General features: G+C 46.2%; 1 protein-coding gene across 2 annotated transcripts in view; it reads right to left on the reverse strand.

Annotated features, from left to right (window-relative positions):
• Positions 1–21: 21 nt before the first annotated feature.
• The window catches only part of kat6a (K(lysine) acetyltransferase 6A), a 39,633-nt gene continuing 17,341 nt past the window's right edge, over positions 22–22,313 (reverse strand). Inside the window, exons 3-17 of one of the 2 annotated variants that reach the window (XM_084025812.1) lie at positions 21,155–21,263; positions 19,529–19,644; positions 18,932–19,013; positions 18,553–18,667; positions 17,994–18,310; positions 12,199–12,311; positions 11,085–11,200; positions 10,456–10,597; positions 9,130–9,291; positions 8,608–8,701; positions 8,259–8,490; positions 6,982–7,180; positions 6,168–6,875; positions 5,748–6,006; positions 22–5,664 (exon numbers count right to left, since the gene is read on the reverse strand). In XM_084025812.1, the coding sequence (XP_083881938.1) occupies positions 2,309–5,664; positions 5,748–6,006; positions 6,168–6,875; positions 6,982–7,180; positions 8,259–8,490; positions 8,608–8,701; positions 9,130–9,291; positions 10,456–10,597; positions 11,085–11,200; positions 12,199–12,311; positions 17,994–18,310; positions 18,553–18,667; positions 18,932–19,013; positions 19,529–19,644; positions 21,155–21,263 (6,120 nt within the window). In that variant the 3' untranslated portion in view covers positions 22–2,308. Of the gene's footprint in view, positions 5,665–5,747; positions 6,010–6,167; positions 6,876–6,981; positions 7,181–8,258; positions 8,491–8,607; positions 8,702–9,129; positions 9,292–10,455; positions 10,598–11,084; positions 11,201–12,198; positions 12,312–17,993; positions 18,311–18,552; positions 18,668–18,931; positions 19,014–19,528; positions 19,645–21,154; positions 21,264–22,313 lie in introns of both variants that reach the window. The other variant, XM_084025811.1, reaches the window with a different exon arrangement.

Genomic DNA, 22,313 nt, shown 5'->3' on the forward strand with positions numbered 1-22,313 from the left:
TTAAAAAGCTCAAGGAAAACATGAATGGCTCAACATAATTTATTTTCATTTTATGTTAAAATGTACAGAGTTCTTTGAAAGTACTTGCTAAGAAAGAAAGAAAAAAAAACAGAATAAATGGAAATACATACAGGGACAGAGTAGAGAGTTGAGGCCACTGAGCGCAAGCCAACCTTCACTGTGTGTCCAGCTGTCACTCCTCTCTTTATTTTGCGCTCTCTTAGCATACAACGCAACATGTACAATTACAAAGGATACAAAAAGGGAAGCGATATAAACAGACAGAAATATACTGAGCTCCTTTTTACATGCCTCTTAAATGTAAGGAAGTCATCCTTTACACACACAAGTAAAAAAAGAAAAGAATGCCAAGTGACCTTTAGATATTTGTAGTCCTTTTTGTTTAAAATAGCATTAATTAGCATTAATATACTACACAAAGATAGAAAAACTCTAGAGATGAGATGGAATGGAGAGGTTAAAGGCATCTTAAAGTCACTAAAAGTGAGTGGTAGTTTTTTTAAATTTTGAATTTCTTAGTAATTATTACCCAAGAGGCGAGCTAAAAAATATGTAGTTTTTTTTCCTGAAACAGAAGTGAAAAAAATGACAGTACCAATATCAATGTCAGAGTTTCCTTTTATATTATAGAAAAAACATTTTCTCTACAATAGGTTTTCTAAAGTCAAAAAGAGTCAGCTTGTGTCATAAAAGAAAGCTGCCCAGTCTGATAAAATTCAGAAAGAAACAAAACACAACATAAGTACAGAACAGATCAATACACACAAATCAAGTATGCAATGCCAGGTCTGTAAGAAAATGAAAACTCCTCTTTTGACTTTGAATACTGGTACATGGAGCAACAAGGTCAACCGATTCACCCCCGCCAGTGAAACGCCGAAACACTTCCTCACCTCCGACCCTGCGTTTATGAGTGTGCCTCTATGCGAGGGCCAAACCATGCACTAGATCAGGCATTCAGGCACACCTTTCAGAAAGGCTAACTGTCTACTGCCACATTTCTAGCCAATGGAAGTGCAGAATTTTGCAGAAAAGAAAAAGGAAGAAATACAGTTTGAACACCTTTTAAAAGCAGACTCCTGGACCTCTTTGGGCCACTAACACTTAAGGAGGACACATCAGTTAATTAACTGACTTTCCTTAAAGCAGTCAAATGGAAATCCCCCCCCCCCCCCCCCCCCCCCCCCCACGTTTGTTCTGCATTCCCTAACCTGCTTAAAAAAGGCTGACATAGTACACCGTTTGTCAGTGGAGTGTGGACAAGAACAGCTGAATGTTGTACTTTCCTGAGCTAGCCACCGATCGACATTAGCTAGCCAGCGTGTGTGTGTTTGTAGGTGCGGGTGTGTGTGCTGGATATCGGGAAGTACCAGAATATTTACATCTAAACGTTTCAGAGTGGCAGCAAACCGGAAAATAATGCTACTTGTTTCATTTACGGACATTTAATAGACAGTAACTTGCTCTTCTCTCCTGTGCCTTTGCTGTTTTTGGTACAACACGGTCCATCCAGGAAGACAGAGACTCTGGAAACGGCCCAAGGCTCCGCTTTTCTGGAAAAGCCACAGAGATGTTGGGTATTTCTGACAGAGCGAGAGGGTGCATCACCATTTCAGAATGCCACACATATAAAGACCAAAGCATATAAGAGGTCGGACTGCACACAAGTATTTCAAAAAACAATTAACAGAAAACGACAACAAAAATAAGATTCAACATTATGTTTAACAAAACAAAACAAAAGGAGAGTCCGCCAACAATGATTCATCGTCTCTTTTTTCAAGGTAAGGCTTCCTATATGAATTAAAAAGATTGTGTGCATGGTTGAATATATTCAGTAAACCACTGTTTTTCATTAGCAATCTGACAAAGGGAGGTACTCCTGTATTGTCCTTCTCGTCACTCTTGTCCTCCCCAGTACTCCTCCTGCTCATCGTGAGGAGGAGGAGCCTCGTGGGCCTGTGTGAAATCACATTACAGGACTGTGTAGGCCTGGCCTGAAGCAGCGCGGCACGGCAGAGGTCCATGTACACGCCCCGCCCCGCGAACCCCACCGACTTGCTCCCGTACACAGCCAGCTGGGCGGGGAGGAGGAACGAGCCCAAATAAAAAGGGACACAATGACAACATAGAAAAACAGGAAACCCAAAGACCCTCTCTGTCTCCGGTCACTTCCCCTCCGTGGTGCCTGCCGCGGCACTGGAGAGGGTGAACAGGAGCAATGGACATTTAGAGAACAGCGAGTATCGGCTCCGGCCTCATGTCTCCTTTCTCAGTTCTTGGCTCTTCATCTGCTCATGTAAGGTGACTGTTTCGGGACACCGGCGTAGCTGTGATGGGAGGGGCCAGTGTACATCATGTTGCCGTGGTGATTGGGCTGCATAGGCTGCTGCGGGTAACCCTGCCCTCCCATCATACCCATCTGCATCTGCATGGGGTACTGAGCTGGCTGATTCATGTAAGGGGGATTGCCGTGGTAACCACTGTTCATCATGGGTTGGGGCATTCGGTAGCCGGCTGACATGGCATTGAGGGGCATGTTCATGGAATTGTATGGTGCTGGCGTGGGCATGAGGTTTGGCATCATACCACGCTGCACGGCCAAGGTGCGTGGCGTGCCCTGCATGGCCACAGCCCCCGAGCTGCGGCCGTAGAGCTGCTGCTGGTGTGGGGCCGGAGCCAGCTGCTGCGTGGCTTTGGAGCGGATGGAAATGTGGCCTTTGACTGTAGCCATCTGGCCCTGGAGCCGCTGCGTATGCGGCGGGGGTCCCAGACCAATGTTGGTGGTGGGCATGTTGCATTGCAGCTGCAGGGAGCCCAGGTTCATGGAGCCGGAGCTAAGATTAGGAGGTGGGGTCATCGTGGGTTGGCCCTGAGGGAGGGGAGTGTGGGGTGAAGGGGCCAGCCCCGGGTTGGAGAGAGAAACACTGGTGGCGTAGGAGGTGACGGAGGCTGAATGAGAGTAGGGCATGGCATGGGGGTCCATGATGGTGTTTGTGAGCTGCTGGAGTTTGGCCAGGCTGAAGGTCGCTGAGGGCTGGGGGTAGCCCCCTGTGCCAAAGTCCTGACCCATGCGCTCATACAGGGTGCGGCCCCCTCCTCCACCTCCACTCTCTGGGATCTCCATGATCATGGGCGTGGAGGCGAAGCCATTGCCCATGCTACACTGGGACAGGGCCTGCTGTTGTTGCTGTGGCAGTGGTGCTGACGGTGGGGGCTGAGGGTTGGGGGCTTGTTGCTGCTGAGGAACCTTTTTTTGGGACTGCTGCTGTTGCTGCTGTTGCTGCTGGTTGGTGCTGGGGGGCCTCTCGATCACACCACAGCTCTGAGGAGACTTAATGCCGCAGTTGGGGGTGTTGGATGGTGGTGGGGGTGGGGGTGGCTGGGGCACAGCACTGCCTACGTTACTGGCACCTGGCCCGCTGTTGGGCCCGGGTCCTGTTTGCTGGATGAGGCTACAGCTGCCCATTCCTAGTTGGGATCCTCCCGTTCCTGTGGAAGATGTGAGACTGGGGGCCGGCACAAAGGAGCAGCTGTTAGACTGGGAGGACGGGGTGGCCGAGCTCGACGATGAGGAGGCTGATGATGAGGAAGCTGTGGAAGCTCCTGCAACTACGGCAGCTGACATCCCCCCTCCATTCCCACTGTTCCCTGTTCCATTGCCCCCTCCGCCCATGGTGGAGTCATAGCTACTGGGGTTGTCGTAGTTCTCCGTCGTGCTCTCTATGCTGCCGAGGTCACTGAAGCCACTGTCCACCACCTGCTGCGAGTGGTCCGACACAGAAGGTACGTCCATCATTGGAGACGTCTCCATGTTCTGCTGGGAGGGAGCAGACAGAGAACTGGGATGTTCTGGAGTGATCTGTGTGTACCCTGCGCCTGCACCATTGCCCCCTGCTCCAGTGGGGCCAGGCGTCCCTCCCCTCTGCCCTGCTGGTGTTGTGTCCATGATGCCCGAGGGCAACCCTGGACTGTTCACAGAGCGCACTGATTGACTGGGCAGGGGCGGCACCGGGGGATTAGGAAGGGGGCTGCTGTGTTGGGACGCCCCACACTCCTCCACTAAGGCCAGAGCCTCCTCCTCTGCCTCCCCTGTGTGGCTGTAGCTCTGCAGGGTCCGGCAGGCAGCGAGGGTCTCCTCACAGTCCTGGTAGGCCCCGTGGTGTTGCTGGGGTTCAGTCTCTTCGTCCTGGGCTTCCCCCTGTGTGAGGGACTGGACTGCCTGCATCGTCTCCAGGTCCAGCTCGTTGGAGTGGTGATGGGGGTGGTGAGGATGGTGGTGACCCAGCTCCTCTTTGAAGTCGGAGTGCTGGTGAGGGTGGGAGTGTGGATGTGTGTGTTGGGGTTCCATCAAGAGAGTGACGTCCTTGTCGTCCGGATGCAGAGACTGGAGCTCCATGGGCTCAGAGGGAACAGACATGGCCGTCACGGTTTCCACTGCCGCGGCTGCTGCAGCAGACTCCTCCTGCTCTCTACGCCGCCGCTCCTCCTGCTGTGGGTCGGCTGAGGACGGCTGGCGCTTGGCCTCCTGTACCTCCTCCTCAGCCTCCTCCTCCTCCTCTTCCTCCTCCTCTTGCTTGCTGACATAGTCCCGGGCCACGCTGTTCTCCATGTCTAAAAAAGCCTCTCCACCTTGGGGTTCTTCTTTGACCGGAGGAGAGCTTGCACGGGAGGCGGGCTCCTCCTCCTCCTCTTCATCATCATCATCATCTTCTTCCGATTCCTGACCTTTCCTCTTCTTACTGCTGTTGTTGCTGCCGTTGCTCTTGTCCTCCAAGTGTCCGTCCCCTTCATCGTCTGCGTCGTGGTCTTCACTGCGCCTGCTCCCTGAACCCGGTGTCGCTGCTGTTCGCCTGTTGATACTACCGCCACCGCTGCCTGTGCTGCCACATTCCTCTTCCTCCCTCTCCTCATCGTCATCGTCCTCCTCCCTGTCGCCCATATCTGTCTCCTGAGGCCGGGACTGTGGGGCCCGAGGCCCCGAGGTGGAAGAGGAGGACGAAGGGGACAGCAGGGGACGGGACGGTGGCCGGCTGGGTTTGTCTTCCTCCCAGGCTCTTTCAGTCTCCTCCTCCTCATCCTCTTCCTCCTCTGGCTCAGAGGTGGGAGGTGGTTTGGGGGCAGGCAGTGGTGGCTGGTGGAGGGCGCGGTTCTTGGGCGGTCGCCCTCTTGGTCTCTTGGGCACCTTCTGCTCAACAGGTTTAGGGAGATAGTCGTCTTCTTCATCAGAGTCTTTCTGTTTGTTGTCTCTGTCTGTGTTGGTTCTACACACTCGCTTGCTGTTACGGTCCTCTGTCTGGAGCAGCTGAGGATCCTTGTCCAGCTGCTGGCCCAACAGTCTTTGTCTTTCCTGCTCCTGCCTCTCTGCCTCCTCCTGGGCCCGCTGCAGATACCAGCTCCGGGGCTTGCGGCCAGGCTTCATCTTGATTTTCGGGGGTGGCGGATCCCCACTCTGAGCCTGGCTAGCCGTAGGTCCACTGCCTGGTGGTTTTCCAGGCCCTCGTTTTTTCCAGTGGAGTGGTTTGCGACTCTTTCCCTTGGGCCAGCCTTTCTTCTTCTTCACTGGGACCTCAGGGTTGGCCGGTAGGGTCTCTGACGAAGTTGCTGGCAGAGCAGCCACAGGCTTCAGCACAGGTGTTAGCTCTGAGAGGGGGCGAGAAGACACACCGTTAGATAAAGCTGCACACATGCACAAAACAATCATCCCTAAAACCCTTTCTGCTCACCGTCTTCCTCTGAATCTGTGAGGTTGGAGTGCCGACCTCTTTTGGGTGCTGGGTCAGACAACCTCAGAGCAGAGCGGGCTGGGGGGTAGCGGTGCAGTGGGTGGCCCAGGGGCGTCTCCTCCTCTAGCCTGGGCATAGGCCTCTCTGAGTCCGAGTCGACAAAGGGCTCGTCCAGGACCTCTGTGGTTTCAGAAATCGTCTCCGTCACCACGCTGCTGTGAGGGTGGCTGCGCTGGCGAAAGCGACGTTTCCGCAGTGGCTTCTAGGTAGAAACAGGACATGTTAACAGGTGTGCCGTTGGAATTTAGCTTAAAATGATAACTAAAGATTTGAAGGACCCAGATTCGAGTTAATGGCATCGGCATAAATCCAGTACTAATAACAACTGAATGCTCCAGAACTTAAACCTTAGTTTCTTACCTTGCATTTGAGCCCCATGGCAGGCTTGGTGAGGATGGGTGGGGAGCATGCCCTCCTCTCTTCGTCATCTTCGTCATCGTCATCCTCCTCTTCTTCACTGCTTTCACTGAAGCAGCTCTTCCTGATGGGCAGAGACTCACTCAACCTGGAAACCACAGGAAGCTGCACCAGCCCCTCTCCAGGTCCTTCCATCAGTCTGGGCTTCGGGCCTCTCTTTTTCCTGGGGGGACGCCCTCTTCGTGCGGGGGTTATGGAGGGGTGCCTGGCCATGTCCAGGGAGTGAAAGGCTGTTGATTCTGCTTGTCTGTCCAGGGAGAAAAGGGAGGGCGGGCTGCTGGCAGAGCCCGGATTTTTTCCTCCATCTCTTCTCTCATAGTCTTCATCATCCTCGTCATCCACTGGGCGCATCTTAGGTGGCCGCCCTACCCGTGCGCTGTCTTTAACCTTGCCCCAAGGCCAGTTTTTGGGCGGTCGCCCCCGTGGTCTGCGTACTCCATTTGTTGGAGGAGGGGGACGTGGTGGCTCTGGGACAGAGGGGGGGCAGCAAATCGGAGAGGAAGTTGGAGAGCTTTGGCTAATGGGAAACCCCAAGAAGCCCTTTCTTTCCTCTTCTTCATCCTCATCCTCGTCGTCCTCCTCCTCCTCATCCCTCTTCTTGGATTGGCGCATGTGCCAGGACATTGGCGGGACCTTGTGACTTGGTTTGATCTATTTACAGATGAAGACAAATAAAATGAATTCATCAATAATAATGTGCTAATAACTTTGAGATCAATCTATTATTTACACCAAGAGCATATACAAATTCAATTACCTCCTTGCGGTTGTCTTCCTCTGGTTCTTCATCGTCCTCGTCATCGTCATCGTCTGCGTCGGCATCGGAGACCACGGTGTTGGTTACGATGACAGGAGTCCAGCGGAGACACTCGGGGTCAACATCCAGCTGCCGTGGCCGAGCCTTGAGACGAGTCATGTGGTTGGACACCAGCTTCTCCCTTCGCACCAGGACCAGCCTGACAGAGCAGAAAGAAACACGGGCGTTACAAGTCTGCATGCAAGCTGGAAGATATAAAAGGATATGGCTCTGTACGTGCACATGCACATTTACAAGGCTATTGGTATTGGTCTATGTGCACTTACATTCGAAGACTTATCAATGTTTCCATAGAGAAACAATGATAGAATTTTCTGACCCGCCAATTCCAATTTTCTTGTGAAGAACTATAATTAACCTCAAGGCTCTAGATTAACCTTTAAAAAAAATAAAATAAAAACATTCCGAAAAATAAATTCAACTGTCCAGGGGCCCGTTCCAGAAAGCAGGCTCAACCATCTCTGAATCTTGAAGTTGACCAACTCTGAGTTTTGGGTTCCAGAGCAGCAGTTCTGAATTAGTTCAATCAATTCTGAGTATGTAAACTCTGAGTTACGCGCGTGCCTGCCGACTCTACAAAGTCATCATCAATGGAGCTCCGATACTACGATTCACCATGGCAACCGGGAGCGTGTTATTAGATATTACTGAGTGTTTATGTAGAAAACGAGCTCATCCTGAGAAAGCGGAGCAACGTAACTGCAGCAAAGTAGAGACAGTTGTCGTGGTGGACATTTACAGCCCGACTTAATGTGTATAACTGAATGAAACAGTTGATTGCTCTAAAGGTGATAAGTCTTTATTTTCAGCTTCACTGAAAGCTTCGTTGTGGTGTAATGGTTAACAACGCTGTCTACGGTGCAGGTAACAGGGGTTCAACTCCCGAGCTCTCACTTTATCGGCAATGATTCGTTGTGGTTTCCTTGTTTCCTTCTTTTGACAAATGTACTTATTGTAAGTCGCTTTGGACAAAAGCGTCTGCTAAATGACCTAAATGTAAATGTAAATGTTTACAACCACAGCTTCATAATAAAAGTAGCAAGATTTTACCGTTTGGTGACATTTTGCCAATTTGTTTCTGGTGCTGCCACTGACTTTTGTCTTCGTTCACATCATTGTGACCCAATGAGAGTGACGTCTTCCTCATGTCCCTGCAGCACTATGCAGCGTAAACCACTGGGGTGCATTGTTGACTGATTGAATATGTAGTGTCTGACCTGTCTCCTCGCTGCTCCAGCATGGTGAGGCTGTGCAGTGTGGTGGTGATGTCCTGCGGGCAGATCCCCGTCAGTTTGCTCAGTTGCCGTATGGTGATCTGCCGATCGCGGACATCGTGGAGACACTCCAGCACGACGCTGCGCCAGTACGCCATGTAGGACAGTCGACCTAGGTCCGACAGAGGCTTCTCTGGTGATCCTGGCTGGCCCTCGCGCTTGGACAGTAAGTAGCCTGTAGGGAGGGAGGAAGCAAGGACATCTTGAGCCAAAAAAACCCATACACACATTCTGTTCACAGTTAATCATGTTGTCACTTTGTGTGCGCGCTGTTGATGGCTGCAGCCCTTACTGAAGTCGATGAGAAAGCGTCCGTAGCCCCTGCGCTGGTACTGTGGAAGAATCATGATGCATGACACGTTGTATTTCTGTTGACAGTGCTTCTCCTGTGGAAGAGAAAGACACATTCCACCATTAGAAACAAATATGATAGAAACTACATCAAAGATGTGTGGGTGTACAGCTGGGTTTTGATGGGGCTGCCTCCACTCACTAACTGCTGGGTTTTGGCAGCGAGGCGCTATATTTATAGGAGCACCTGCACACTGCACACAGAGACAATGGAGCTCACAGCACCCAGTGTCCATCGGCGACACAACATGAGCGTTTGTATGTAGGAAAGCACCTGTGTGGTGGGATGCTAATGCATTTCCATTTCATTCCATTTGAATACATTTCTCCCAGTTTCGGTTCATGCAGTCGTTTTGGAAGGTTTCTGCAGGGTGGTTGTACTTGACAGACGCAGCCGAGAGGCTGGGGGCGAGCGGGACTGAAATCCAGCACAAGCATGAGGTTGGAAGCATTATGGCAATACCTTGGAGAAGTAGCCGACGAGGTGGCAGCCTTTGCTGTCATTCTGGGTCAAGACGTAGAAAAGGAAGGGCTCCACATCGTAGTAGAGGGTCTTGTGGTCCAGGAACAGCTTGGCCAGCAGACAAAGGTTCTGACAGTAGATTGTGCTCATGTTCCCATCAACCTGTGGAGGGATTAGTACAACACAATGACATGAAGACTTTCTTAAATCACACTGATGACACACTGCTGTGGAGAAGTATGCATTTAAGCTGCCATTAGAGAATGTGGAACAAAGAGAAGGTGAATGGAGGAGAAGTTGGTGTCTCTGGAGACCCCGATGGATAGAGAGGGCAGACGAGAGAAACAAGGAGCTGGAAAGAAAGAAAGGTTGGCAGCTGGCCAGTTATCTCCGCTCTCCGAGAGTGAGGATGGACTGCAGAGCGGGGAAACAGGAGCTGCAGTGGCCATGGCCCGCAGACAACAATCCACTGCATTTATCTGCAGCTACTCTACGAGACCCAGAAGAGCTTAACAGTAAATAGGTAATTAGAAATTCTTCTAATAATAACAGTGCCTATCCCTGAAGGCATAAACATGAGAATATTCCTCTATGCAGGTAGGGATGTCACTGAAGCACCATCAGGAATAGGACTGATCAGCCCGGGGCCGAAAGGGTGAGGGAGGGGTGAGGGGGGTGGGAAATGGGGGCAAAAGATGAGTAAAATGTGAGCACTGTACCTCTGTGGTAATTGCATTACATGTACTCTCTTTTGTTGGCGCTCAATAAAACATTTATATATATAAAAAAAAAGAAAAAGAATAGGACTGACCAACTATATTTACGATTTTTATCACAGATCGGAATACAAAATACTAAGTGATTGTGGTAAATTTCCACTATGAGAATAATTGTAAATATCTTGACAAAGCTGTCTAGCTCACCATCATGGTAGAAAAATTCAAAATAGAGGCTAATTAAAAAAAATATAGGATAAACATAAAAAAATGAATAAAAAAAGATTTAACCTTTATTAATGCAGGGACACGTTATGATTAATGGTCATCTTATTTAAGATTCTTATCTGTGACAGAATACAAATATTTGGTTATTAACAAAATTGAAAGTGTGGTCTTTTAAAAAGTTATACGCATATTTTAATGATTATCGGAATAATATCGTGAACTGCAATCATTTTGGCCAGGATAATCATGACATATGAAAACTGGTGGGTTTCAGAAAAAGACCGTCTGTCTCTCCCCGTTAGTGTCATTCCCCTGACACTCTTCTGGTCTTTCAGTCCATTAACCATCCCCATTCAGTCCATCTTTCTGGGGCGTTCCTCACCTCATACACAGAGACATCTTCCTTCCTGTAGATCTCGTTAGCAGGGGGATGGAACCAGTTGCACTTCTTCATGTGCTGGTAGAGGATGCTGCGACTCTTCATGTAGCGAAGGCAGAACTCACACAAGTAGAGTTTAGGTAGTCTGAGGGAGAGAAGAGGGGGAAGTAAGCAATGGTTAGAAAAAAGTCACAGCTAGAGCTCAAATGGATGGGAATGGGTAATCATAATGAGCATTTTTGTACATCATATCACATTTTATGGACCAGGCAATTAGTTAAGAATTGCCAGATAAATCCATAATAAAAAAAGAATGGTTCATAGCAATATTTTGCACAACTCGTGTTTTGAAAGAAGCAAAACCTCTGTAATACCTGGCACATACATGGAAGATTAGAACAGCAAATGTAAGAATATCAGGGCAGAGTTTATTCAGAGTTTACAGGCATGAAAAATAAACCCAACATGTGGGAAATGAGAATGTGACTGGCTCTCTGGTTCTGGCTGGGTACTTGCCAAGTAGGTGGTACTATAACACACTCTCTTCCACTGGTGGTCATTGTTATGCCTACACACAGGACTGTGAACAAAGTACATGATGCCGTTTTGCTTCGTGAGGTTAATTTGCTTACCTGCTGTACTCCTGGGGGTAAGGAGATGAATACCACGTCTGGATTTCAAACTTGCCAAATTCGATGACTGACGGACAGCGCATCTGAGGGTCTGGTGGACCCGTCACCCCGACTTTCTGTTTTGGTGAGCAGCAAAGACGAGGGAACGAAGAGATGGAGAGACAGAGAAGGTCATGTTTACTGCTGGAGTGATTGGCCAAAAACATGCCCTCTGGTTAATCTACTGATGTGCTGCATTTAAGGGACGCTGATGTCCATCATTGACATTTCCTCTCTGTAACTACACTGATTAAGCTAACGGAGCCATTAGAGCTGCCCTGCTCAATATTCACCCCCTCAAACATGGGCTGTTCTTTGACACCAGCACTGAGACACGGCTGTGTTTCCAGAGTATGTTACATTGAGCGGCCCAGGCCATTCAAACACGGGACTTTCACAAGCTGACTGAATGTATGCTCATTTCCAATGACAACACTATAATTACCTTGTATTGTATTTACATGTATCAGCCATTTAAAAAGCAAGCCTTTTATCCTCACTGAATGCTTCACTCCTCATCCTGCCCTGCATCTATGGTAATTGATGATTTACACACACAATGATATATATAGATATACACACACACACACACACACACACACACACACACACACACACACACACACACACACACACACACACACACACACACACACACACACACACACACACACACACACACACACACACACACACACACACACACACACACACACACACACCTCACAGCTCGTTGACTTTTCCACCCTCAAACGTGGTTCCATCTTAAGGACCTTGCCTGAGCCAGTGACTTCATCTTTTATGACCCGGGTGTTGTTGACTCTGCTCTTTCTAGCCACATTCTCATCACCATTGACATCCAGCTCCCCCACTGCACACCGGGGGTTTACATAATATATCGGTCAATGACTCCTGGCTGGCAGCCTCAGTCACAGCTCTCTCCCAGGTTCCCCTGCTGATGCTGTCTCGCTCTAAAATGTGACCCCTCTTCAGGTCCTCTCTTCCCATTGTCCCGTCTCTGTTCATTCATCAATTTTAAAAAGACATTTAATATGTTGTCTCTCCGTCCATGTACCTGCAGTGCCAGCTCCTGGATGTGCCTGAACAGTTCAATGTCTTTTTCCGTCAAGTTCTCGTGGCCGGGCAGTTTCTCATCTTCGTCACGCCAGTCGCTGCCTTCCTGATTGTCTGGAGTGAAACACAGAGGCAAGACGAATGCAAATTCAGTGTGAAGAGTGCCAAGATGTGTGCTGATTGATTTTTACAGAAGGTGCTACTGCCAAAGCGGGTAGACATTATGGCATGTGTACACCGTAGGGCTTTGACTTTTGCCCAAAAATCATATTCGAAGTTTGTTTGTTTATTAATATTAATATTCGAATATATTCGAATATTTATTAATAATATTTTGACCATTAAATGCCTTCAGTAAGACCTGTATGGTATGGTACTTAAGTTGTATATGTTTTGTCCACCAGAGGGCAGTGTATCAGTCAACGTCAATAAGCAGGCAACGATGTTTTCAGAACCTTCATTTATTTAAGGTCAGACATAAACTGTGTATGCATTCTGTTTCATCCAAATAAAGATAAATAAGCCATCAAAAATAAAGTCAAATAAGCCAGTCAGGCTAAACTGAAAAGACAAAATAAAGGTAGGCCTAAAAACAAAACCCCATCCTACCAGCCATTAACGGCCCATTAACAAATTGTTTCGCTCACATAAAGCTGCAGTTTATTTGGCTACAGACTTTTTTAAGTTATTCGCCAAAAATACCAGGTGATTCACATGTTCAGACATGATCGGGGACGTCAGTGCCGACTGTTCGGCGGGGTTTGTTTGCCTATTTAAGCCCAAGTTAAGCCCAAGTTATGCTTCCGCGTCGACACAACTCAAGGGGGCTTGCGGACCCCTTACGTCCTTGCGGACCCCCCTTACGTCCAACGCAAGGGCCTGACGTGCACCTCCCAAAAATCCTAGACGCGCGTCAAGGCGACGCAACACCAACGCAGCGGCATTGGCTGTGATTGGTCCGCTAACTACATCCGCTGGAGACCGCTTTCCGGTTTCCACTCATAAACACCGCCATTTAAACTTTTAATAGGCTACTTTTATTGTTTGCACCTTGTTTTATTGTTTGCACCTTGTCGCTTTTGCACAAAGAAAAAAAACACCAAGTTCTGAAAAATTGTGGATGTTTAAAGCCGGAAAGTAAACAAATAGGCTATAACGAGGCTACGACGATATACGTCAAGAGTCTCGGTCGGTCGGTCAGTCTTTACAAAAAACATAGCGCCCTTTACCGGTGTGGCATTGCATTTCGACACGTAAACCCAACGCAGAACCATCACGGTCTCCAAGCAACTTCGTGGCCGTTGCGTGGCCGTTGCGTTATCACTACGCGGAAGCATAACCGAGCCTTTAGAGTTTACGGTTCTTGGGACGGAGCGCGAGTGCGGGCTCCTCGGGGGCTGTTGTCGATGTTGACGCGGCCATTGTTCTGCAAAATTGCCGCAAACCAGGACGCTAACGTCACCTATAGGAGCCCAGATGACCAATGATAGCCTTGCTAATGAGCTCGCGATTCACACAACTTCACCAGGCGTGAGAAAGCCTCGGAATCTGAATTGAAAACAACGTTCAAGCAAAGACATTTACAAAAAATAATGCCCATAACAGGTTTAAATATTAAGGGCTGCCTAATATTCATTCGAATATATATATATTTTTTGATATTCGAATTATATTTGAATAACGAAGTTCGGAGTCAAAGCCCTAGTACACCGTCTCAAAATAAACCATGACAACCACAATATTTTCATTGTAAAGTAGGGGGTTGGCTAAATTACCACAGAGGATTGGATGACAGACTAGATGCAGGTCCTATATCATAATGAGGGACGGGACACTGTAGGGTTTTTTTGTGGATCACGATAAAAACACTCAACACAAACACAAACACAATGAATTGATCGGGGTAAATGTCATCATAAGTGACTTAAAAAAGCTCGCTATCATGGTAGAGATGTGTAAAATAAAAAGATTTGAAAATATATCTTTATTTTTGAATGTAGACATTATGATATGTAGATCTTATTTAAGATTAACGTTTTACAAATATGTCCAAATCAGTATGTTTTGGTGCCATTTTAGGAGTTTTAAGCGTATTTAGATGATTATCAGGATTACATCATGAATAGATATGGGATGATATTGAATTTCATGTCACAATTATCCTGGCCAAAACAATTGCGATTCATAATATTATCCCGCTAATCATCAAAACATCTATTTAAGTAAATAATTCAATAATAATTATTTTAAATAAGGTAATCATGAATAATAAAGTCCCCCAGCATAAATAAATGGAAATGGCTCACTATCGACTCATTGAGAGTGTTTTTTTTAAATCGTGATCAACTATAAAAGCCTATATCGTCCCATCCTTAATCCTGATCACTGGACTAAACTCAAATTTAGCCTCAAAAACACATGAGACATAAAGTGCTCAGAGAATGTGTCCCACTGCATTTTGGTGAACTTATTACAAGACAAGTACAATGCATCACGCATGGCTATATTAAAGCCATATCACCACAGATGCACATCTTCAATGATTAACCTGCTATTGTGATTGATGATATGTAGGGTAAACTGGTTTTGAATCATCACTGTAGATTTGTCACATAACTAGATTCATAAAGGTTATATAAACCTGCATATTCATTGTGCAACAGAATCTCAAATTGGGTCAAAACACAGACATGCATCAGCTATGCCACATTTCCTTTCTTCTACTGTGCTGTACTTGGAAATGTTCAGTGGAAAGAACTGCAGGTGGCCACTTCATATGACAAAGCAATTTCTGTTTATACATAGGCAACACTTTTTTGAGTCAGAAAATGACAATATCAATGCACCAGGCACCATTTTTACAGTCGGTCTAGGATTTCCACTCCCTGCCGACTCTGGCGTCCTTGACTGACTCTACTATCCTGCCTAGGTTGGAGCAGGCTGAGCTTTTAGAGTAAAGGTACTTTTATCATATGAAACTAGAAAACCTAAGGAATCCATCAGTACTAATCGTGGCATGGTGTAGGCCTGTTCAATTCATCGATTTTAAATCTTAATTGCGATTATGTAGTTAGGACGATGTTAAAAACGTGAAACTTGTTTTTGTGTGTCTGATTTTTGTCTCAGAGATACAAATTATATTTTTTCAAGCTTTATTTATTTGAGAAAAAGTTAAAGTTCTGCACTTTATTCATTCATTTTTGTTTAATGGACACACCTTAAGATACATGTGAAAGTGAGGTTTTTCTCTTAATCCCAAAGGGATGGTGGTAGGGTAGGAGACTAAATAACGGCCATATTGAATAACATACACTTTGTGCGTGTTACATTAAATAACTAAATGAGTCAATATTTGAATTGCTTTGTAATATAGAAGTTAACCGTCAATATCCTTGATTTGATAGTTGTAATGTGTATATATTTGTGTTGTTCTGACTGTTGAATCAAAATCTGTAAATATTAATTAAATTTAATCTAAAGAAAAAGTATTTACTGTATGAATAATTTATTTGTGTAATTTGTTCAATTGAACGGTTATTGAAAAACAACGGAAAGTATTGTACATTTCCTTTGATAATTATTCCATACTGAATAGGGGTGTGACGATACACTCCGCTCACGAGACGAGACACGATATTGGGTTCACGAGAACGAGACGAGATTTTAAGAAAACTACAATGACAAAATATATGACTGGACCAACAGACTTTAATTTAACAGAGTTGCACATGCATTTTGAAATATTTTATTATAACTCTTTACATGCATGATGTAAGCATGATCTTTTAATAAACTTCTTCTTTCACAAATTTAAACTAAAACTAAAATGTATAAAAGTTAAAATAAAGTAAATAAAATTAAATATTTCTTTTTCCCAAGTGTAAATATGTGCAAAACCAAATCAAAGTTCTACTTTGTCAATACAGAGTGCAAATAGTGCAAACGGAGCCTGACCAAGTATGTCATGAACAACATGCTGCAACTACAGCATCTCCAGCATCTCTGACATCACAGCTGTCAAGTGTATCAATGCTTCCGGAGTTGTGTCTTATCTCTGGGCTGGTGAGAGCTGCTGCTATGGCAGCTTGCTGCTCAAGGTAACGAGCCAGCATATCCAACGTGCCCGTCATTAACTTGTGTGATGGTGATTGTAGCCGTTTCTGCTTGGACATTTTCACCGCGGTAGCCGCTGAACTACGATGAAAAAAAGCAGTCACACGTCTCACCCGCCCGAGTAAACGAGCGACGCAGGGAACACCGAAGCCAGCTTGGGTTGCAAGATTTATAGTGTGCGCAAAACAGATGTGCGACTTCAATCCCGCGTCGCGCACGGCCACGTCCATATTATGTGCATTGTCGGTAACAATAAGCGATGCCGTGGTTGGGTTTTTTAAGCTCCCAGTCAGTAACAGCTGTCTGTAAAACCTCAGCTATGTATAGCTCACAAATCTCGCGAGACGGATTTTTAACGCGACGAGAAATATCGTCGACTTTAATCTTGCGAGATCTCGTGGTACGAGATCTCGTCACACCCCTAATAGAATAATTTCAATGAGACCGGGCTTGTATCATCCAGGTGATTATCCCAAAGTGCTTTAAACAATACACCCTCTGTGGTTCTTAACGTCAGCCGTAAGTCCATCACCATCAAATACAAACAGACTGTTGGCTGTCTACTATCATCGCAGCGGGATAAGAGTTCTAACAAGGCGCTTATGGACCACAATAAAGAAGAGTAAGGCCCCCGTTACACATGGCTACATTCACAGGGCTCCCTTCACCTCTCATTTCAAGATACCTGAAAGAAGACTGGAGCTGTGGGTATCCACTAGTCTCCCCTTCAATTAAGCCTATTCTAAAAATAGTTTTCTGGAGTCATCCGGAGTCAGTCTTGGTACTGCATTAATGACTGGAAACCTGAGACTCCAATGAGCCCCCTTTGCCGAGTCCCACTTCCTGAACAGACAGGACAATCATAGTGTAGCATCAGCCAGCTTTAACCAGGGTCAGACACCTTTACAGCATGTTCCACAGACTCTCATGCTATCCTTTTCTTCATTTTCAGGCTGGTATTGAAGAATTAAAGCCAGTCACGAATGCAGTGTAAAACGATACTTTTTATTACTGGTTCACCCTAAGCGACTTCAGACTACATATCCGGACATGTTAGCGAGTCTGCGGGAAGCTGCAGCCAATGGGAGTGCACGGATTGATGGGAAAACCTGATGGGAAACCTGGCAAAGGGATTGCATCGCCTGTGTGAGCTATGTGTTGCATTTGCAGTTGTTGTTCTTCCATCTAGGGAGTTGGATGTGAACATGAATAACCACAACACAGTGACTGAGCCTCACAGAACACAGTTCAGAGGTTAGGAAGTAGGCTATAATGTGAACGTGTGTGCGCTTCCACTATAAAACAGAATTTGGAGAACTCATTGAGGATCTCACCTGGTGAAACATCTTACAGTGTGTGACCCACAAGTCAAGTCATGTTATGTGAACAGAATCTGACGACTTGAATGTTGTGAAGCCTGAGCTTGGCTTTAAGTTTCTACGTAAACACCTGTGAAGCTCACATTAGGACATTAGCACTTCATCAACTAGTGTTAGCACTTCTATGCTACCTCACTCTACTGGAGGCTAAGCTGGACATATACACATGCTGCTCTGTAATGATATAACAGTGAATAAAGTTATAACCGGCTTAACAGGAACAGTGTTCTTCCTTCATTTAATTGTCCTTTATCTTAATCGTGTTATAAGCACGTGGTTTACCCCCCCGCCAGCTCGTCCTTACCTCCTCTATCATCTCCTTCTCCTTTGCGACTGGCTTTCTTTCGGATGCGGCACTGTTGTGAATAGTCCACTACTTCTTGCCGTGCCTTGCGGCCCTCAGGCGACGGTGTGAAGAACTTTGTGAGGGCGTCGATGAGGCCCTTGGTCTTGTTGTTGAAGCGCAGGCTGCCCTGCGACAGGTCGTCATCGTCCCGCATCGAAAAAAGCAGCCGGTCGTCACCAGGGTAACCCTCGCAGGAGGAGCTGGAGGATGAGTTGGCCGAGGCCGAGCGCTTTCGCCGGCCACGCCCGCCGAGCTTCTTGAAGGGCCGCCCCGGCCTGCGGAGGAAGTGAGGAGCATGATTATGACTGCTTATGGGACTACATAATTACTGGACAAACCCTACATATATATTCACGATATATTTCTATCTTGATAATGATACATTACATAGAGATGAGAAATGTCAACAAAAGAAGAAACCAGCTGGGCGCTCGTTGTAGAGAGTAGGGGCTGTTAAGCAGATACATGACACATCTTTCTGCAGCTCCAAGAAGACACCATTAGCGGATTTCATTACCTGTTCTTGGGCCGTCCCAGCGGTGCGTTGTAGCGCCGTTTGATTTGTGCTGCCTTTTCATGTAAGAGCTTCTTTCCCTTTTTCCTGGGTTGGCAGATTTGACAAATCCACATGCCTGGTAGAGAAAGCATAAAAGCACAGGTTCATACACCCTGGGGTGGATACGACAAGACGGGCTTCAGTGCAGATCCCCACATGCTCTGGGACCTATCCAATACATTAGCACTTAATGGTGAAGCATTAGGTGCTTTGTGAGAACTCAAGACATTTTTTAGTGTGACTGTAATGAGAGTAGTAAGATATGCGCTCCATCTTTCTTTCAGCTGAATTCATGGGAGGCCGTAAACAGGTGATGAAGAGGAGCGGTCCTGTTATTTACCTTTGGGCATACGTGTGAGGGGAGGATCACAGCACTCCATGTGGAAGCCCCGGTCACAGGAGTCACAGAACAACATGTTGTCCTGTACAGTAACACAAACACAACTTTTAAATGATTATCAAACGCTTTAGATGTGTGTCAGACAAGGTCAGCCCAATCCTTGGGCAAAACAGTATTTTTATGAAGTAAAATATGTGCCACCAGTGTCCAATAAGATGGCTAGGATGCACTCTCTTTCATGCACTATATCTAATGGCACATGTTGATGAGATTTCCACATAAATATGCACAATTAAAAAAAAAGAATTTTTGCCATTTAAAGTTGGGCAGCTCTGGTTTAAGCAATTTTTTGTTTCCGCTTTTCCATCTTCAAAAGGTGTATTGTATCATTGTATCACCTCTTAAAACATTTGAATAACAATGATTCCTCACTTGACAAGTAAAGAGAAAATAGTGAGATCCTGTCGATGCCGACTAAAATAGCTCAATCCCAGGACCACGGATTTCTCTAGCAGCATCTCTATGGCACTTATGCAGAGAAGAGTGTTCACAGACACTGTTGGGCTGCCAATCCGCCATATTCAAGCATCCACTCACCGCATTCTTTCCTTGATCTTGACAGCTGCTGCAAGTCTTGCATTCAATGCACTGCCACCACAGAGCCTTGACTCGCGCTGTGAGCTCTGGGGAGAACTTGAGACAGGACGGGTGGCCTGAAGGTAGATAGACACGCGTACACAAACAATTGCGTCAACGTCAGACTTTCTTTGCTGCCGCTGACTGACAGCTCTGACCCACTTGCATCATTGTAGGAGAAGAAAAACAGAGCTCCAAAGCCGTCCTTGAATCAAACCTGGCTGCAAAGAGTGTTGAAACATAAATGACGATCTGTCAGTGATCAGCTTTTTGCTGTCTTAAGAGCAGCAAACAAGATGGTCTTGATTTATTAGATTCCAGTTGTGGCTTTGTAGGATTGTTTCCGTTTCCAATAACTACTGAGCTTTATAAAAAACTAAATTCCAAATGGATAAGCTGTAGGGTTGGGCGGTATGAGCAAAATCTTATATCACGGTATGAATAATTTCATATCACGGTAACGGTATATATCACGGTATGGTTTCCCCCCCTGTAAATTCAATTAATGGCTTAAAAATAACCACTGTCGCATTTGATCATTTAACTCTCTTATTTTAAATTTTCTCACAGCAGCATAACATTATTTTAAAGAAAAATAATAATATAATAAATAATAAGCCACAAAGAATGTGCAAATGTCTGGTAAACATTTGAACTCCAGCTTTAACTTAAGCTATAATGTGTGTGCAAATGTAAACACAGAGCTCCAGCTTAATAAGAAATAAAAATAACAAATGAGAAAAAGTATGCGTCGTGATGGCCTCCATTATCTCCCTCCATCGATGTGATTTATTGTCATACAGGGTGCCTTTGGCGAAAGACTCATAATACTGCTTCGCATGTTTTAACTTTAAGTGGTGGAAGAGGTTACCAGTGTTTCCACCTGCAGCAGCAACAGTCGTGCGACACTCTTTGCAGAGTATCGCTTTTTGTTCGTTGTCGGATTTTCTAAATCCGAAAAAGTTCCACACAACAGACGTAGAGCCCTTTTTTCGGAACAAGTTCCTCCTCTTCATCATGGGTGGGTCCCGCTGCCTCTGTTTCCTTGTGACGTTCACTCTCCACCTCCGCCATGATCGTTATTACTCAGGTAAAGCTGTTTCTTCTTCGTCGTGCTCATGCAACCACGCCAAGCAGTCTGCTGCAATGCCTGCAGTGCCCCGTGTGTCGAGGCGGTGTAATTACAGTGACTCAGAGCGATGCCACAGACATCTGCGCTTTCTCCGGTATAAACGGTATTGCAAAATCTCTACCGGTAGACACTTTTATACCGTCACACGGTATATTACCGTCATACCGCCCAACCCTAATAAGCTGTAATAATTTGCTAAATTCAGTGTTATATATCAAACTAAATATTTTGCTTCAATCCAAAATGGAATGGAATCGTGAGTCAGAGATTCCCACACCTTTTAGTTACCTATTCTATGCGACAGGAGTGGCAAAAGAGGAAATCTTCAAATGACCCGGTCGACGTGAACCGCGATGGCTGCATCCTCTGAGGGACGCGACCATCATCAGAATTGGGACACACTCATAGACTGAACTGGTGCTAAGATCTCTTACTGGTCACGAAGCGGCACTCACCACTATTGCCACAGTCGGCACAGGAGATGAGCTCCTCCGGCCTCTTGTCACGATTCTGCTCCTTGGTCCCCAAACAGAAGCTGCAGATGGGGATGGGCTCTGCCACCGGCTGGCAGGAGGACACAGACGGGAGAGAAAGATGAGACTGTCAGACAACTCAACAGCTTAATTGTACAAATGAAAACAACAAAGTGGCCTTGTGTGTCCTGCCATAGTGAACGATTGCTGCTGTGTGCATTAACAAGCCAACAGTGGCATGAAAACTACAATGACACCACAGAGCATGTGAACAGAGTGTTTCGGATAATGAAGAGCACGAGAGCTACGCTGTGACGAGATCGCTTGTATAATTAATGCAACATGTCATGCTGGAGGCTGCCATCGTGTATCAACGTCTCTGCTGACTCCTGGGTTGTTTGATCAAAAGCTGCATCTTGGTTCCCTTTGGTTGTACTGAGGAGTCTCATTCAAGTGCAACACGTCCCATTTTGAAACATGCTATCAGACATTAGTTTCTGGTGTGGCATAAATCTTTTACCGTGTCCCTGAAAACCCAAGCCAAGTCAGCGGGTGTGTACTCGGACACAGAACACATTCTCTAATACGCACACTAAACCGAAGCCAGGTTTGGGACCAGGAAAACAAAGACAGGTTAATACTTAGCATGTTGTTAGACATCAAATATGACCCGTGTCCAATAAAGCTGAAAAATCACATCCCTGAAGCACTGCAGGTGCACTTCACAGGCACAAACATGAGAGGGAGGGGTCGAGGGGCGTCTACATGAACCTGCTGCCTGAGGGGAAGTGGTGGCTTACTGCTACTTTCCAGCAACACATTCTGTTTATCGCCAAATATCCAACATATATAAAAAGTCGACTGTAACTATCTAACCATAAAAATCTTTAATCTACAGCTGTGATATTTACAACTCACATAAATGTTGTGTATACAAATGAATGTTGGTGGCATTAAATGCCAAGAGAACTGTTTTTAAAATAGTGCTGTACTGTGATTTAAGGTGCCTATAAACCTCCTTTTGGCCTTTTCATATTCTATTGTTAAACAACACTGTGAAGCAGTGGGTGTAATTAGGATGTTCTGACTGTGATTTAGGGCTGCACAAAAAATCGTTAAAAAATCGCGATCTCGATTCACA

Source organism: Eutrigla gurnardus (assembly GCF_963514095.1).
Source record: "Eutrigla gurnardus genome assembly, chromosome: 13".
In the NCBI taxonomy this organism is placed as follows: domain Eukaryota; kingdom Metazoa; phylum Chordata; class Actinopteri; order Perciformes; family Triglidae; genus Eutrigla; species Eutrigla gurnardus.